The sequence below is a fragment of the Gallus gallus genome, chromosome 4 (assembly GCF_016699485.2).
Source record: "Gallus gallus isolate bGalGal1 chromosome 4, bGalGal1.mat.broiler.GRCg7b, whole genome shotgun sequence".
Lineage (NCBI taxonomy): Eukaryota > Metazoa > Chordata > Aves > Galliformes > Phasianidae > Gallus > Gallus gallus.
This window is the reverse complement of record NC_052535.1, coordinates 64,810,773-64,825,470: the sequence shown is the minus strand read 5'-3', so window position 1 is coordinate 64,825,470 and position 14,698 is coordinate 64,810,773. Positions and strand designations below refer to the sequence as shown.

The 14,698-nt window shown below is 42.8% G+C and overlaps 1 protein-coding gene across 1 annotated transcript in view; it reads left to right on the top strand.

Moving 5' to 3' along the window:
• KIT (KIT proto-oncogene, receptor tyrosine kinase) overlaps positions 1-14,698 on the top strand; it is a 52,050-nt gene that overhangs the window by 14,374 nt on the left and 22,978 nt on the right. Inside the window, 6 exon segments of the mRNA NM_204361.1 lie at positions 3,207-3,329; positions 3,331-3,447; positions 6,995-7,273; positions 10,633-10,769; positions 12,859-12,988; positions 12,990-13,019. Of these exon segments, the coding sequence (NP_989692.1) occupies positions 3,207-3,329; positions 3,331-3,447; positions 6,995-7,273; positions 10,633-10,769; positions 12,859-12,988; positions 12,990-13,019 (816 nt within the window).

Here is a 14,698-nt window from a genome sequence, read left to right as displayed (position 1 = left end):
GCACCTTAAGAACAACTAAAGCTGTGAGATAAGTGAATTAAGTCTGAAATACATAATCTTGTCCCAAGTAATTATCCGATTGTTTTGCTTGAGCGTCTGTTGTCATCTGTGTGGGCAGGGAAATTCAGCCTCTGAAATGAGCCCTAGGGAGTGTTTAAAGACTCAAGTGGTGATGTTTTTTGAGAGATGTTTCTCTCTTTCAGACATGGATATCATGCGTCAAGTCCAACAGAGCAATATTTTGCTACACATTGGAAGGGCATGAGGTCATGGTTACTGGTAGGATTAAAGGTCTGGTCTTTGGAAGGGGAAGGTTTGTTGCTGCAGCACACCTCAGCATTTGTGCCCATCATAGTGATGCATATGGTTTAGACAGATCCACAGTGCTTTTGTAGGTTAGTTCAGACTTCATTCTGTGCAACACATGCCTGTGGTCTGTCCCTTACCTCTGTGAACCTGCGGATTAAGCCTCACATTTCACCTCCATGCATCCTTGTGCCCTAGGGCAGTGGGTTTGGGAAGGAGGAAAGCCCCATGTCTGACTGCACAGCACGTTGCACTGCAGGCAGGTTGTGTGCGGACTGTTTGGAGCCTGCGATCACTGCGTGTTGTTAATCTGCTGTATAAATACTCCTGGGAGAAGCAGAAGCAGAGGGAGCAGTTCAGCAAGCCAAGCTGGCTCAGTGTTTCCTCAGGGGCAAGTAAATAAGTTTGCTCTCCATATAGTTCTCAAGTTCCTTAAATAAAGTTATCACTTGCTCCAGTGAGTGTGCTTGTCCGCTGACATGTGTGGGAGATGCAGAGGCTGCAGTGAGCTCTAGTGAGGGAGTACTGCTTGTGTGCACAGACATTTGGCTGCAGTGTTTCTGCTGCTGCAAAGTGCATCTCTGTTCACATGGCCATGGTGTCACGTTGAGATGGTAGTTGTTGAATGGGGAGTGTTGGGTGGAGATCCTGGCGGCCATCCCTGTGTTTTCTGAGAGGTTTCCAGTGGGGTCCCCCCAGCTCATATGATGAGTGATGCTAGGAGCGGGTGATGGGCAGCCGCCATGAGTATCGACCCTGGTGTTTGTGAAGGAGGGCTGCCTTTGCATGGTGTGAATGGATGAAACATTGGTGTTTGCATCACAGCCGCAGCATGAGGATATTGTGCCAGAGAGGCCATACAGTGCTGCACTTTGGCTGATTTGCACAGCTTGTGTCATATATCACCGGAGTACCCAACACCCTGTGGGGTACATCAGGGAAGTCCTCTAAGGGGATCCCCATGAAGCACGTTCACAGTGTTTCATGAGACCTTCTAAGAGGTCTTTGCCCTCTGCCTTCTCAGGTGCTGCACATTGCTGACTCTCGTCTGAGGGGTTTGCAAACCAGAGGTTTTCGTGCCTCTGTCTGTATCAGGCTGCTCTGCCCAGGGCAGTGGGCTCTTCCTGCTTTCCTGCCTGCAAAGTCACTGCTGGCTCAGGACTGTTGCTCTGGAGATGCTGGACTTTCACACTCCTTGGTCTAGCTGCTGCATCACAGCTCACAGCTGCACTTTGAGGTGGCAGATTTGAAATTAAAAGTGGTTTTTGTTGTTTTTTTTTTAACCTTTTTCTGGCAATTACTATTTCTAAGATGCTTGTTTACGCATTCAGTCGCAGAAACGTATATGCAGGATTAGTGGACTTCACGTGGAAAATTTGTGGTGGTGCTGGAGAAATAACTGCCTGTTGGGTTGAGCACTAATCAACAAATTTTGATCAGAAGAAGCCACAAGAGAGAATGAGGGATTCCTCCAAAACCCAGACCATGAAGGAATTAGATTGTGTTGGTCTGATCATCCTTTGCTTCCCACTCTGTTCTGGTTGCTGGGATTGCCAGGAAGGGTAGCAGTTACCTGAGCAGGTCTCAATCCAGAATGCACTTTAAGAGCAACTATAGCTGTGAGATAATTGAATTAAGTCTGGACTACATAATCTCATCCCAACTTATTATCTGATTGTTTTGCTTGAGTGTCTGTCGTCAACTGTGTAGGCAGGGAAATTAAGCCTCTGAAATGAACCCTGGATAATGCTTTTGAATGCATCTCGTGTTTTCAGTGACTTAACTCTGCTACTAGATAGGGAAGTTGTACAGTTTTGCACAGTTGTGCTTCACATGAGAGGGACATTAGCTGTACTTACTGTAAACTAAGGGTCATTTGTAGGACTAAAGAGCTGCCGTAGAAGGGGAAAGGCTTGTTCATTAACACTACCTCAATATTTGTTTACATTGCTGTGACGTTTACGCAGGTCCCTGCCAGTAAGAATTTATCTGATTTTTTGGCTATGAACTCTGTTCTGTACGCTTACTGACGCTTTCCTATCAGGGTATGCTAACACAGCAAACCCCTTCTTGATGCATCTAAATAATGGAGCCAGAGAAGCCTGGAAGTGCTTCTTTCTCTAGGCACACATTGTAATCTGGGAGGTGACTGGGAGCTGTGAGTTGAAGCTGCTGATTGTACACAGCTTTACTTCCTGAGAACTTTTATAAAGTTGTGTTACTGTATATTCAGTGAAAGACATGGTAAGAGCTCACATTGAGCAGCTGTGATGGCTGGGAGATTGGTGCCTCAGTGACAGTAATTCAGTAGTGTTGGTATGGAAGCTTGAAGGAAATTTTGCATTGTTTGTTTGTCTGTTTAATAAATGACAAATTACTGCCTCCACAAAAGAAATAAGCAAGTGTGGAAAGTACGTGACAGTGTCTTCATTAAAGTGGACATTTCTAATTGAGTGAAGCTTCTGAGTGCATGAAAGAGCAGCTAGAAATGATAACTGTTGAGCAAGGAAAGTTTAGTTCTTGGCAACATACTGAGTAAATGACAAAGAATGATTAAAAGTGCTGCCATGTAGAATCAGGCTCATATGTTCTTGAATTTAATTTTTAAATAGCTTGGGTCTGTTCCCATTCAGAAGCCAAACCATTGCAGAAACTGATACATAGTTTTTTAAAGACCACTTTCCATCTGCAGTGGTTATTTAATGTGTGTGCAGAAGGTCTCACAATGCAAAAGGGGTCTGTAGAATTGTACGGAGTACCCTTGCAGCTTATTGTTTTTAAAAACCAACTCCAAAAATATTAACTGTGTGTCTATAAATAGCAGTTTCGTTGCAGAAAAAAAAGCAGAGAAAGCATTGTGTTGACAGGCATTGTATTTTGTGCTTTTGTTTTTTTTTTAGGTGGTTCAGTGCCTCATGAAGAATCCTCGCTGGTTGTGAACAAAGGGGAGGAGTTAAGGCTGAAGTGCAATGAGGAAGGACCCGTGACTTGGAATTTCCAGAACTCAGATCCATCGGCAAAAAACAAGGATTTCCAATGAGAAGGAATGGCACACCAAAAACGCAACAATCAGAGACATAGGCAGATATGAGTGCAAAAGCAAAGGGAGTATTGTCAACTCTTTCTATGTTTTTGTTAAAGGTAAATATTAATGAACTATTTTTGCTTCTTCCACCCTTTCTCATTCCCAAAGTAACAGGACAATAAATGCTGGAAGAGGAAATGAATTTGAGACACAGGGAGAGAACACAGTCTGATAGGAGAAAACTTCTTCTCTGTCCAGCAGTCAAAAAAGTCATTGCTTGCAGTGGCTTTTTCATTGGTTCTAAGTTCTGAATGAGTTTTGTTTTACATCACTGTCATTTTGTGGTGAGATATAATACCAGAGCTCTCTATCTAGAAGCCAGTCAGGTGACCTAAATCAGTTGTACGTGCCAGTTGTACTGTGAGGAAACAAGCAGTATGTATGGAAATGTCTTTTTTAATTCCATGCCATCCATCAATATGGATTCACGTAAGGTTTGGCCCCAGGCTTCTGATTTATTGAGGCCGTCAGCTAAGGGATTTGGCTTTTTGAGGTTGCACTCTTGAGGTTAAGCCAGCAGGTAACAAATAATACCTCTGCCTCCAGCTCCTGACCTACCTTCTGTCTACTCAGAAATGTCTTGGGGAAAAATGTGTCTGCTCTGACGTGCTTTCCCATTCCTTTATTACTCTTCCTTTTTGTCCAGCATTTTATTCAGATTTCTTCTGTACTTTTGTTGGCTCTTGATCTGTGGCTTCATCAGCTGTCCTCAAGCTGCCAATTTACTGACAGCTTGGCATTCCTGGCATTCTCTTTTCCTGGCATTCCCTTTTTCTTTCCAAGGAAGACAGTTGTTTTGTATCTGCTTGACCTATCTCTGGAAATGTTGATGGAAAGAAGTTCTACAGCTTCCGCCTGCTCAGAGATAGCATTCCTCATCCAACAGGGATTACCTCAGAGAGCTTCCCTTAAAACCTGCCAGTCCTTTAGGAATTCCTGCAAGGTTATTCTTCAAGGCAGGGAGATACCAGCACAGCACGGTGAAGAGTGTCTGCTAAAGGAGAGCCATCTGACATACTGAGCATACAACTTATACAACTGCATAGCCCCTGAGTTGTCCAAATAACCGTACAGCTACCATGGATGATTTTTCTTGACCTTTTGTGTTCCTCTTAGACTACGACCAAAGGAAATCTGGCATATATTTTGCCCATACATGACATATGTTGTTGACTTTATCTTCCATGACTGTTTTATGAAGGTCATGGTAATTATACCAAACAGCTGTGATCACAGATAGACACATACATTTGTGTCTTCCATTATGTCAGTGACTCCTTCACCTTAGCATAGCAGGCAGCCCTCCCACTGAGCATGATTACCAAAGTATCAGAGAAGCTGTGTAGTCCTCATACAATAGTTGTTAACTTCTTTGTCTTAATGGTGTGAAAAATGTTCAAGCTTCACTTTGTCAGGTTCTTGACAGTAAAATAAATGTTAGTGATATTGGCCATAATTTTGCAATAGGGTGGGCATTGTAGCGATGGTTCAGTGACATCTCAGAACATCTTGAAGGTGGTGCTGTGTGCTCACATACTTATGAGGTTGCTATAAGCACCCCATATGCTTTGTGCTTGTGAAGCTGAAAATGAAGAGAAAATAGGACCAAGAGTAAAGGTCTAGAAGGAGAGCCTCAGTCCTGCACAGCCCCAAGTGCCATGTAAAATGGTGACAGGTCTTTATCTCATATGCTGATCTAGATCTACTTGATCACAAGGATGATACAGTGTTGACAGACTGTAGGCATGTACCTCTGTCACCTCTGCTTTGGCAGGAAGTGGCTATATTGCATCTACAGTAGCAGTTTGCATCCCTGTCTGAGTAAGTTCAGTGAAGATCCAGCTAGTTAAACAAGAGATCAGGTAGCCCATTCTTGATTTCAAGTTTTTTAAGACATGGGCAATGTCTGACATGACAAATGTATAAGCACTTCCACATCTTGTGCTGGAAATCTGAGGTAAGCAAAGGAGGCACACACATCCCAAAGTATGCCTTGGGTGGTAAGCTGTGAAGAAAAGAACATGACTATGAGCAGCCTTATTTGTACCTGGATTCTCTATGGAGAATCCTTTCATGTCTTCAGACTGTGAGATTTCCCTTCCTGGTGGAGATGGAAGATGGAGGAGAGCTTCTCAGTGAATCTGTTTACCCCAACAAAGCTTTTTCTGAAGTTTCAGCTGTCTTTATTGCTGTGTTCTGTGTTCAGGAACACCTGTTTTTTTCCCTTAGGGAGTCATGCTTTCCACAGAGTGAAGATATCTTGGCTCTGTTTGTACTGGGGAGGAAGTGGACTCCGAGGAAAGCAGTCAGTTACATCTGTGTGAGCAGGGACATTTAGAAGAGCCTTCTAGTCCATGATCCTCCAGCTTAGGAGTTAAAGCTATTCACAGCTTGTCTCTGTGTAACTCCGAGCACAGAGCGTGACACTTCAGATCTGCTCAGACAGGCTTTATGTGTCTGTTTCTGTTTGTGGTCTGAATTCTCTAGCTCTGGACTGATGCTTCAAAGGTTTTAGATTGTGCATTCTTCCAGTATCAAAAGAGGCTAAATCTACATCCTCATTCTCCTAGAAAACAGCTTTTGTAGTTAACAACCTTTACCTAAGCACAATGTGCTTTGTATTCAACCTGATACTTCTTGTCTTAAGCCAGATTAATATGGTTTGTCATCTGAACTGTCCTCTCTGAAGTCTTCTCAGTTAAGTCATGGCTTGTTTGATCTGTAGCCACTCAAGACGTACAAGGCCAATTTTGTAAAAAACAAAAACTTCTTCCTCTGTTTCTGCAGTTCTAATTCATGCTACCTTGTAGGGAGGGCAAATGAGAGCTAAAATACGCTTGTACAGAGTGTTTGTCATCTCATCATCCTTTCTTGTTGTGTTTGTTATTAATGGTCAGGTTCTTAGCATCTCAAGGTCATCAGCTGCGTGGTTGGCTGAGATGAAATGCTTTAGAGAAGTTATCTTGGGAAGAATTACCTGACAATTTTTCAGTCAGATATGTTGTTTGTATGTCTAGGTTCTTCTACAGAGGCTAAAAATACCACTGGTTTAGGGGGGATAGAGAGAGAAATTACTTGGTGCTTCCTCTGGTAGCAATGTGTGTTGATTTAGATTATGTGTTTTACAGAAGTGAAAACCGTAATTTTGGTGCTTTTCAACTTCCATTTGCTCATAAATTTCTTGAGAATCCTCTTGTGGGCATGAAACCTTACAGCCCTGCCACAAGCTAAAAGCAAATTACTTTTAATGGTCTGTGAAAATCTGTTTACTGTTGGTGAGGGTGGACAGTGGGGGTTTGAAGCTAAACAAGGCAAAAAAAAAAAAAAAATTTCCATCTCCAAACAAAGAAGCAGTAGGATTATTTTTAGTGCACATTATTCTTTAGTGTGTCTGGTACTGAATGCTACTGCACATCTCCTGTTGTGCTGCTCTTTTAAGACAAAAGTTAATGTCTCTTGGAAAACTTGAATTGGGTAATACTGAGTTTTACTGGCTAAATGTAAAACTTTCTTTGAAGAAAGTGCCCAGTTGCAGTGTCAGGATGATCAGAAATACCCTCTACAATGTCAGCTTTTCTAACAGGTCTTTGTGTTTCCTCACAGATCCAAATGTGCTCTTCCTTGTTGATTCTCTGATCTATGGGAAAGAAGACAGTGACATCCTGCTGGTGTGCCCACTAACAGATCCAGATGTTTTAAACTTCACCCTGAGAAAATGCGATGGCAAACCTCTCCCCAAAAACATGACATTCATTCCCAATCCACAAAAGGGTATCATTATCAAGAACGTACAGAGGTCATTCAAGGGCTGCTACCAGTGTTTGGCAAAGCATAATGGAGTTGAGAAAATATCAGAGCACATTTTCCTGAATGTGAGACCAGGTAACACTGGAGTTTTTTCTTCTTATAGAGTACCTGATTTTCACCTTCCCTTCTAGGAGCTGATGGGAGGTGCTCTGATGAGAAACTTGCCCTTGTGTCCTGACTTTCCCATGGGTGATGATTCTTCTGGGGACTTATGGAGTCTTCTACTCAAAGCCTAATGTGCTTCTGCACCAAGCGATGCCTTTGTGGCATGTCTGACTGCTGCAGGCAGCAGTTGTGTGAGTGCACAGGTTGTCTTATGAGACTTGGGTTGTAGCTGTTCTGCAGGTTTGGCCACAGTCGCTCCTGTCTTCTGTATAAGGTGATTTCCAGATGTTCTTTTCACCATTTAAGAAATGTGGGTTGTGCTGTTTAACTTGGAGGACAAACCAGTGCCCTGAGGTTTGAACAGGCTTGTGCAGGCAAAGTGGAGATTTTGTATGCCTGACTCATGTGTCTGTTGCCCACAAGTGACAGCATGAAGAACCTGATGGCACTGAAGAAGGGAGATTCAGCAGAGGCAGGGCTTGAGGGAACACAGGGATGCTGTTTGTCTCCATCTTCATGGTCATGACAGCAACTGTGCTCCCAGATCATGAGTGGATTGTGTTGGCTGCTAGATGCACCACTGACTTCCGCAGACCTGTAGATTAAGCCTTACATTTCACCTTTGTGCGCCCTGGGGCAGTGGGCTTGGGAAGGAGGAAATCCCTGTGCCTCGCTGCACGGTGTGTTGCAGACAGGCTTTGTGTGGAGAGCTTGGAGCCTGCAATCACACTGTGTTTTTAATCCACTGTGTAAATACTCCCAGGGGAAGAAGAGGGAGTGGTTCAGTAAGCCAGGCTGGCTCAACTACACGAGTTTACTCTCCATATAGTTCTTGAGCTCCTTAAATAAAGTTATCACTTGTTCCAGCTGAGCATGTGCCTTCATTGACACATGTGGGAGACGCAGAGGCTGCAGTGAGGCCTAGCAAGGGAGAATCGCCTGCATGCACAGCCATTTGGCTGCGCTGCTTCTGCTGCTGCATCTCTGTTCACATGGCCATGGTGTCACGTTGAGATGGTAGTTGTTGAATGGGGAGTGTTGAGTGGAGATCCCAGTGGCCATCCCTGTGTTTTCTGAGAGGCTTCCAGTGGGTTTCTCCCAGCTCATATGATGAGTGATGCTAGGAGCAGGTGATGGGCAGCCGCCGTGAGTATCGACCCTGGTGTTTGTGAAGGAGGGCTGCCCTTCCAACAGTGAGAGGAGGGGACATGGAGTTGTTTGCTTCATGGCTATGGTGGTTTGACCTGCTTGGACCTGTGCTCCTCAGCTGTGGGGTGGGCAGCGGAGACTGTCTGAAGCCTGCACTTTGATATGGCAAATGGAAGAAGCCTTTTTCCTGCTTCTATGGCAAGTTGAATAAGCCTTTTTCCTGGTTATTTGGAAATTAATACTGAGAATTTTAATGGATTTTAGTGATTAATAAAAGATTTTAATTAATGAGAACAAAAGTTTAATCTGTGCAGGCATCTTTGGCACTCTCCTTTGACTTAAAAAACTCAAGTCCATTCTTGCTCTCTCAAGTGTTTGTTCTGTAAAAAGTTTTTTTTCTAGCTTTTTTCAGGGATGGACAAAGAAAGAAACTGCTTAAGAGTTGATTGACACAACTTACATGTCTCTGACATGGGAGAATGCAATTTGTCCTATTGGATATTTCACTTTTATGGGCTAGAAGCCTGTACTCACTGGATCTAGTGGTGACTTCAGCCAACAGGATGCTGGCTTGGCATCCGTTGCTGGCAGCCCTCTGATGGTGCACAGCAGTAGGTGGCCTGCAGGACCCAGGCACTGTGTTGCCCTTCTGGGGAGAAGTGTTCAGTGAGTGGAAGCATCTGCTGGAGGCCACCAGCAGCAAAACAGTGCCATGGTGTTGTCACCCTCACTGTTGTCATTATTGTGCTGTAATGCCAAATCCGTAACAGTGAAAACTCCCACTTTATTCTTATCTGAAGTTTTCACTTTTAGTAGGCAGTGCTTTTGTGGTCATAACCATGGCACTTAAAGCCCCCAGCCTGAGCTTCTGGTACTGAATGTCAGGAGAGGGGCCCACGAAGCAGGGAACTATGCTGCGTACCCACTACCCTGGTACTCTAACACAGGGATTGCTTACGTCCAGCCCTTTTCTAAACAATGAGGGGCTTTATGGCTTTTTTTTTTTTTGGTCCTTAGATGTTGCTGGCGGGTGAGAACACAGCGTGCATTCTGCACTGGCTTCCTCATGTCCCTTGGGTACTGCTGGGGGCTGATTTTTTATGTGGGCTTTTATATCTGAAGAGAGCAAGCATGGTTCTTTGTTCCCTCCCATAACTGCTTGCAGCAATATGAGGAAAACATTATTGTTAAAACATGAATGGATGCAAAACATGGCATTTTTCTAAGTTTTATATAATTTACTTAATACAACTACAAAGTGTGTCAGAGGCAGGAAGAGAGTCTGGAGTGCCTTATCTGATACAATGCAGTCACAATTTGAAAGTGAGTCTTCCTGCATAAAAGCCCCAGTGAGAAGTTCACTTCTACAAGCACAAGCCTGGAGTCTCACAAATGAGAAAAACTTAGAGGAGGTATTAAGAAAACAGAAAAGCAAATTGTAGATTTGCTCTTGATCCAAAGAGTTAAAGAGCTTCGCTTGGATAAGAGCCACACGGTCCTCAAGTATACTTGAGTTACGACTGGAGTAAAGCTAGCCCACAGGGCTGTAGATGTGTGACATTTTCCTTAACAGACCATCGCAAGTTGCATAAGCACCTACCTTTCAGGTGACTGAGGTAGCAGTGACCATGGCTCCAGCCACCCCTGCTTCTGTGAATGCTCATTGTGAGCAGACGTGGTGGTGTTGTCAGAGGCAGGTGTGCTGAAAGCCTTGAGCTGCATGTGCCCTGCCTGGGGATGGAAGCTTCCAAGGTCTACCAGGTGCTTGCTACCGACCTGCCAGACAGTGATTTGTGTCAGCTGCTCTATTTTATATTTCAAAGCTGCAGTTGGTATAAGGCTGTGGTTCTTTGGTGACTGATGTTCACTGCATTTTTAGAGTACAACATTTTAATTGCTGTCAAGGAATGAGTTGTCTCACTGATGGTTCAACGTTTTCAAGTTTATCATGCAAGCTACTAAGCTCTAACAAGTATTACCTAACTTTAAATTTAATTTGAAGGGAGATTGAAGCCGAAATGTGCTTGTTGTGAAGAAACAAGTGTGTAATATGTTAAAGAAATTTGAATGCCTCTTGGAGGCCTGAAATTTTATTGGAAAGTTAATGACTGTTGATTTTTATCCCCCCTTGGAAACTCTGAAGCTAATGAAAAGTAATGCACTTCTAAATTGTTTTCCAGTTCACAAAGCTCTTCCAGTCATTACCTTATCCAAAAGCTATGAGCTTCTCAAAGAAGGGGAAGAATTTGAAGTTACATGCATAATCACGGATGTGGATAGCAGCGTAAAAGCTAGTTGGATTTCTTACAAAAGTGCGGTGAGTGCCTTTAGCCATATCTTGTATGCCTCAGTGCAGTACACAAACTGTGAATGTTCATGTGCGTGCCTTGCATCACTGGCGTGGGGTCAATTTGGATTTGCTGCCTTCCCAAAGGGGCACATCCGACAGAGTGGTGAGGGATCAGTGATTGTCCTGTGCCCATGTGGGCCTTCACGATCACTGAGCATGGCTAGAGGGATACCATCAGCGCTGGCTTCTCTTCACAAACAGAAGCTAAAGTTTGGCTCTTCAATGTGAAGTTTAGGTGACCTCTGTTGGGCTGCCTAAATACAGAAGCACGGAGTGCCTACACATCACATTGCAATCAATGGGAGCTGCAAATATCAACACATGGACTGCAAATTACATATTCTAGTCGTTATCATTAACAGTAAAATACCTGCTAATTAGCATGGGATTGTATGTGACAGGAATAGTAGTAAGCAGTCACAGGAATGATTAATTCATTTAAATTATATGGTGTGCCTCACTAACTAGGAAAGTCCTGAAAAATGAACTAGTGAACTGCCTGCAGTGATCACTGAAGTTGCTGCTGACATGATGGAATTAAATTATTGACAACTTAAATATGCCATGGGAGTTGGCTGCTGGCAGCACAGCTCTGCTGAAGACCATCAACAGAGAGGTCCCCTCCCCTGGTCACCTTGGTGCTTGAAACACAGGGCTGGGTTTCAAAAAACTATCCATAAGAGAGGGCCCAGAAATCAGCAGGCACTGGCTTGTGCTTAAGGGCACCTTCTACTCTTCTGGGTATACCCCAAAATTTAAAGGAATTAAAAGCCCTTGTGAAGACCTGTTGGTAACTCCTGCCATATATGTTCCCATGCTAATACCAACGACTAGAATACATAATTTTCATTCTACGTGTGCATGGAAAAAAAAAAAAAAAAAAAAGGCTTCTGTGATTGTGTGATGTTTGGATAAATAGCACAACCTCAGGCAAATAGCAAACTATGAGGCTCATTCCCTGGGGCCACGTATCTGGCGCAGCTTCTCTCGCTAAGTGCTTGTGGCTCTAGAAATCCCATCACCCAGCTCCAAGGGCTAGGGGGGTACTAAGTGTACCAAAGGTAGCGTGGGACCTGCAGATGGGGCTTCTGGTTCTGTGCCAAGGTCAACCGCAAGTCTTTCATTTAAGGACTGCGCTTCTTTTCTTGCTCCTCCCTCCTCCTTTCTGTGTTAGGATGTGATGAAACTGGAGCCTTACCTTAAGTTTTCTCGCTTTTTCATTTTATGAGTAAAACCCATGAGGAAAATATTTTTGGCTAAATAAGTTTGACCTTTCTGTTCCTTCTGGTAAATAACAGGGGATGCTGTTGTTTAAATATTGACCATCATCACATTGAATTTGGTACAGAAACAGAATACATAAAATTCATGTATGCAGAATTTTTCCTGAATAGGTTAAAGGAAAGAAGTTGAAAGGAGTTATCACCACTTTTGAAAACTGGGGAGTTGCTGTAAGCAAACACCTTCACACAACAGATTTCTATTGGTGGTTCATATAGCTCAGAACGAATCAAAACCGTATAGAGAAAATCCAAACCATACTGTGCGATACTTGTTTGTACAAGTAAAACCTTCTGTCAATTCCTCACCTTCATCGTCATTATAAGTCCAGCTGGATCTGGCTTGGGCATGACACCCTTTTCTCCACAGGACTGAAATATTTAAAGAAATCAGGCTTTCAGCTCTGTGTTTTGGGCTGGTCCCTCTCAGTTGGGTTCTCCAGGTCTTTGTGGGGCTGGAAGCACTCTGTCTTGAAACATCAGATGGGAAAGCAGAGAAATGCAGCAGAAGCGTGCCCTAGAGTGGGGTTTGGAGACTGGAAGAGTGAGGGAAGGGGTAGAACTTGGGAAAGGACATTGTCTCTCAAAGACAGCTGATCGCACGCTTGTTTTGCATGGAGAGATTCTAGTGACAGGTTTGTCATGATGGCTTATTATTCCGGTTTAAAGTTATGAATATTAATACAGTGAAGTCATAATTACTTCTATTTTTAATTTATTGAGGAAAGATGCTGCATACACAGTGTTTTAGATGTTAATTGTTTTTTTACCGACAGATTGTTACAAGCAAAAGCAGAAATTTGGGTGATTACGGATACGAAAGGAAATTAACATTGAACATCCGTTCAGTGGGAGTTAATGATTCTGGAGAATTCACATGCCAAGCAGAGAACCCTTTCGGAAAAAACCAATGCCACGGTAACCTTGAAAGCACTAGGTAAATAATTCCTGTAGAAATCTTAACATTTCTAATTGTAGAAGGTGGAAAGGGAAGATACTGAGTATCTTTCCCTTCCTTCTCTCTCCTTTTCCCCAAACCTGAATGTGTAGGTTACTTCATTAAAAGGTTAATGCAGACTTGGTGCCATATGGGGGTGGTTCAGGAAGGGCTATGGAGTGTGCAGCTACTTTAATTTCTGCAGCCCTGTGCATGTTATTGGATTGCGATATTAGAACAACCACCCAACAGTGTATCCATCTCTCTGTTTTTTCTCATCTTTCCTGGTTTAATTTAAAATTTAATCCAGTCTTAATGAAGCAAGTAATTTACCTTTGCCTAGTACTTTTCCTACGCTTTAGTAATTTGGCAGCAGAAGCACAAAGCATATCTTCAGGACCTGCCTTCCAAGCATGGGAAATTTCGCTGACATTGGCATGTCAATGTTTTTTGATTCAGGAGGAGCTATATATGTATTTGTATTTAAAATAATGCTGCGGGGAACATTGGAGTGTGTATAGGCAGCATGAAATGGCTCTGGAGCTCACCACCATGGTAAATCCAGCATCCATTACTTCCCTAGGTTTGGGGATCATATCCCTTAATAGTGAGCAAACTCCCCTCCTCCCGTTGTTTAACAGTGTCACTTAGACCTCTGCTGCTGTGTATTAGCTCATATGATACACAGCACCATTCAAATTTTAAAGCTGCCAAAAAATGCTAACTTGATTGACTAATAAAGGACATATGCTTCATAATTCTGACCAACTCTGTGTAGTTGGTTAAAACAGTTTCAGTTCCTTAGTGTCAAGACAACCAAGGGCAACTGAGACGCTAGTTGTGTGCCAGGCCTTGTATTCTCTTCCTTAGTAAATCTGTTTTTTTGGAGACAAATACCCGTGCAACATTGATTTGCTTTCCCAAGTAGCCTGAAGAAAACAGAAACACTTGACTTCTGTGTTTAGAAGATCTCCAGCCTAGCTGCAGAAGTCTGAGTGCACTTAACCTTGCTATACCATTTGAGGGGGTAGGGCTCATGACACATTTTCCTCTTTTTTTTTTTTTTTCAACAGAAGAGACTAGATTCATATGTAAAAGAGTGCAACTGTATTAAGTATGAAAGAAAATCTTTTCCCCGAGGAGAATAATGTGAAAGCTTTTGTTATAAAAGGAGGGAAGTTCTTACCTGCAAGAATTCTTAGGACGACTATGCATGCAAATATGGTTTTAAAAAGGATTGACTTTAGGAAGCCTGATGACTAAAATAAAGCGTTGCAGAAAGTAGAAAATAAACCAACAAGTTTGTATTTAGTAAAATACAAAGTTTGTGCTTAGTAAAAAAATAACAGAAAAAAAGCTGGAATATTTCATTTTTGAGATACTTTTCTCCCCAAACCCTCTCAAATTTATCCTAAAATAAAATAAACTCTGTCTCCTGGTTTTGCCGTTCATTGTCAATTTAGCTGTATCTTTCTGAACCGTGCCATCTCCCAGCATCATGGGAAGTGATCTGCAGAACAAACCGGAGGGACCCTGGGATTGTATCAGAATCCAAATCACTGTGGCTTTAACGTTAGCCAAAAGGTCTCAGATAAATAAGGTTATGTTGGTGCATTTCCTGGTTACTTTTTTAAATGATTGGTCTATCTAACCATAAACAGTTTCTAGAACAGTGTTTT